A 4,201-nucleotide genomic window follows, 5' to 3' on the forward strand; every position below is an offset into this window, starting at 1 on the left:
CACTCTTTGGAGTTAAACACACTGGGAACCCTGAGGCTCCTCTTTGCTTTGAGCCTAAGAGTCTCCAGTTCCTATGTCACCCACCCCCTCCATTTTCCCTCACTCTGCTAACCACCAACCCCGATCCACAAGCATACCCAGATGTAGGCACCCCCCAACCCCGTCCCGTCCCCAACAACCCCCATCCCTCGCAGCCATCCTGGGCCCATCTCCAGTCCCTTTGCGCTATCTCCCCCCTTTGGGATCACTCCTTGTCATTCGGATCCACATGAAATTCCCCACAGTCTCTGCCCCTGACCCGACACGCATGAGATCTCTGAGTAGCCCTTGTGCACATCCTCTCGAGCAGTCCAGGTTCAGAATGTTTGTTCCTCGGGCACTTTGATCTCAGCCTCCAAAATCATCCGGCACCCTGGCCGCCACGAACGCCTACTACCCAAGACCCCAAACTTTCTTGCCACGCTTTCCGCGCGCACCTGGAGGAGAAGACGCGAGAGCAGCTGATGGCAGTGCCCACGTCGCAGAGCGCGCGGTACTCCCTGTCGCGGGCGTGTGCCACCTTCACGTGCTGCGCGTAGAGAGAGAGCGCCAGGCCTGCAACGCACAGCGCGAGCCGCACCCACCCGGGGTTCCTCCAGGTGGAGCCCATGTCTGCAGGTCCTGCCCCAGGGCCAGGTGGCTGAGAACCAACCACGGAGTGGGGCGGAGCCCTGGAGGAGCTCCGCCCTCCAGCTTGGTGATTGGTTGGCGTAGGCTCGTACTCCCCGATCCTATTGGCTATCCTCTGCACTTCGTACTTGCCACGGAGAGCACGGAAAACAGCTAGGAATGCTGGGGCTGTAAACTGGATTTAAGGACAGGGTTACCGCAGACAAATCACCTGCAGGCCTGACGGGAATTGTAGTCGGAGAGGCTGCAAGTTGTCATGGGAAATGTAGTAGTATTAGTGATGTGACTAAAAGCATTTAGCGCTTTATGTCAAGCCCTATTCTAAGTATACTGTACTCACACATCCACAACCTGGGTCCGATTCAGACACTGATGAGGCTACAACCTCCTTCCACTTCACCTTTTTATCCTTCTTTCTTTTTTTTCGGAACCGGGGATTGAACTCAGGCCCTTGCGCTTGCCAGGGAAGCGCTTATTCCACTGAGCCATCTCCACCCCTGCTTCTTCTTTTTTGGGGAAACAGCAATGAGTCTTCCTTGGCCCAGTGGCCCTTGCCAGCTCCCTCGTCCTCGTTATCCTTATCCCTTCTTTGCAGGCAAGGTTTGAGATGAGACTCACATTCCTGTTCTCTGCTTCCTTCCCTCTTACTGGCTGCCCACCACATTAACTTCTTCCCCAGACACTCCCCTGACAGTCAGTGGTGGGGTCACCAAGATTCCAAATCCAGTGGTCATTCTTCAAATCTCTGCCTGCTTAACCTCCCACGGGATTAGTCATTGCTGCACACTGTCTCCTGTGAACTCCCTTTTCCTCTGGCTGTAATGGCCCCTCTCCTGCAGGCCCTCCTTCCTCTGTACCTGCTTCTTCTCAGATCTATTTCGCTTATTTCAGGAAGTAGCAGGTCAAATAATGGTCTCCAAAAAACATGCATGTCCCAATCTCTGGAACACGTGACTGTTAATTTTTTTTAATCTTTTATTTATTTATGTATTTGGTAAAGGGTCTTACTATGCAGCTCACACTTATAGTAATTCTCCTGTTTCAGCCTCTCTGGCACTGGGATTATAGCCATGCGCCATGGTGGGTCTTGGTGGCTGGCACAGCATGTGGTGCTGGGGATTGAATCCTGGTTCCTGCGCTTGCTTAAGCAGGTGCTTAGTCCACTGGGATAGCTAGCCGGCCCTTAGTCTTTTATTTATTTGGTACAGTGTCTCACTACACAACTCCGACAGTGATCCTCCTGTCTCAGCCTCCCTGGAGCTGGGATTACAGGCGTGTGCCACCATGCCAATTTTGGTGGTTGGCACAGCATGCAGTAACAGGGATCAAACCCGGGTTCTTGCTCTTGCTAGGCAGGCACTTACACTGCCACGCTATCTCACCAGCCCCAGGAACATGTGACTGTTACTTATGTGGCAAAAGAGGAATTAAAATTGCAGAGAATTGCTAATATACTGATTTTATTTATTTATTATTAATTTTTAGACAGGGCCTTGCTATGCAGCTCAAGCTGGCCTTGAGTTCACTTTATAGCCCAGGTTGGTCTCCACCTCAAAACGATCCCTCTGTCCCTCTGCCTCAGCCTCCCAAGTGCTGGGATTACAGGCATTCACCACCACGCCATACTCACGTAATCTACTGATTTCTTTTTATTTTTATTTTATTTATTTAATTTTTTAGTGGAACTGGGGATTGAACTCAGGCCCTTGTGTTTGCCAGGCAAGCACTTATTCTATTGAGCAATCCCCCCAGCCCCAATCTGATTTTTAAAAGCAACATCCAGGGGCTGGGGAGATGGCTCAGTGGAATAAGTGCTTCCCTGGCAAGTGCAAGGGCCTGAGTTTGATCCCCGGTTCTGGAAAAAAAAAAAAAAATTGCCATCAATTGACAGAAAGGAATTTTGTTTTGTTTTGTTTTGTTTTTTGGCAGAACCCGGGATCGAACTCAGGCCCTTGCACTTGCCAGGGAAGCGCTTATTCCACTGAGCCATCTCCCGGGCCCCAAAGTTTTGTTTTTTTAAATTTAATTTAATTTAATTTTTTTTTTTTTTTGATACCTAGATTTTAGCCCAGTGAGACTTGTAGTAGGCTTTAAACTACTATGGAACTGGAAGAAAACAATTTTGTAAAATTGTAAGCCACTACATTTGTGGTAATTTGTTATAGCAATTAGAAACAAATTTGGAGGACTAGGATTTAGGCCTGTTTCTCAGTCTCCTAGGGTGTTGCTGTTAGTTACTACTGGCTTCCCTTAGAATGAATGAGCTAATGGGGAACGAAAGGGAAGCCACAGTACCTTTATGACGTAACCTTACATGTCATACATCATTTCTTTTCATTGCATTGTTGTTACTGCCGGGAATCAAACTCACTACCTCACACTTGCCAGGCAGGCCCTGTGCCACTGAGCTATAGCCACAGCCCTCATACACCATTCCTGCTTTAGGCAGGGTCCCCATTACTGGGTCTCTTCAGTGTGGGAAGAGACAACAAATTAGTGACCATTGATCACATGACTATTCAGCAAATAAACGGGCAAGATAATACTAGTATCCTCTCTCACATGGCTTTTATGCATTAAGAATTTGAGAACATAATTTTCTTTTGTATTTCAGGGCAGGGTCTACAGGGTCTCACTGCGTAGACTGGACTGGCAGTGATCCTCCTGTTTATAGCCTCCCGAGTGCTGGGATTACAGGTGTGCGACACCACGCCATCTCAGTGCGCTGCCTCAGCGCGCCCTGGGGGTGGGGCCAGCACAGCAGGCCCAGGGATCGAACTCCTGGCCCCTGTGTCTGCCTAAGCAGGTGCTTTAATCCGCTGAGCTATTTGGCCGGCCCTGAGAACATATGGGTTTTTGTTTTGTTGTTGTTGTTGTTGTTTTTCCATATAGAAGATTGACACCTGGAGCTTGCACATGGTACAAGGGCACCCTAGCAATGACCTACATCCCCACCTTCTTTTTGTTTTGAGACAGGATCTCACTAAATTGCTCTGCTGGCCTGAATTTGCAGGCCTCCTTGTCTTCAGTTTCCTGAAGTGCTGCTGAGTGCCGAGATTATGGACATATGCCACACACCTGGCTGATGCCCAGGCTGTTCCTCTAGGATGGACCATCTTTGGAAAATACAGTCTGTCTTGGGGGCAACATGATTTCTTCTCTTATCCCCTCTTGCTACCTATTAGTCACGACTTCCAGGCTCTGATCCAAGCCTGTGTCACTCTCCTGAGCTCAGACTGATTGACTGATTGATTTTGTAGTACGGGAGATTGAACTCAGGACCTTGTGCTTGCAAAGCAGGTGTTTATGCCACTGAACTATCTCTCCGGCTCTCAGCTGTATTTAGAGACATATTCTGGGTGTTATCTGAAAGACCTATTAGATCCAATCCACTCAAACTGGACCCCTAGTTTGGTGTGGTGGTGCATAAATGTAATTCCAGCACCCTTGGAGCCTGGAGCAGGACAGAAAGTGCTAGCCCAGCCTGGGCAATTTAGCCCTTCCAAAGCCCTCCCAATAATTTATTGCTTGT

General features: G+C 49.1%; 1 protein-coding gene across 1 annotated transcript in view; it reads right to left on the reverse strand.

Annotated features, from left to right (window-relative positions):
- The window catches only part of Vkorc1 (vitamin K epoxide reductase complex subunit 1), a 3,094-nt gene extending 2,342 nt beyond the window's left edge, over positions 1–752 (reverse strand). Inside the window, exon 1 of the mRNA XM_004622990.2 lies at positions 477–752. Coding sequence (XP_004623047.1) covers positions 477–649 — 173 coding nt within the window. The 5' untranslated portion in view covers positions 650–752. The remainder of the gene's footprint in view (positions 1–476) is intronic.
- Positions 753–4,201: the final 3,449 nt, after the last annotated feature.

Source organism: Octodon degus, unplaced genomic scaffold (genome assembly GCF_000260255.1).
Source record: "Octodon degus isolate 3935 unplaced genomic scaffold, OctDeg1.0 scaffold00001, whole genome shotgun sequence".
Lineage (NCBI taxonomy): Eukaryota > Metazoa > Chordata > Mammalia > Rodentia > Octodontidae > Octodon > Octodon degus.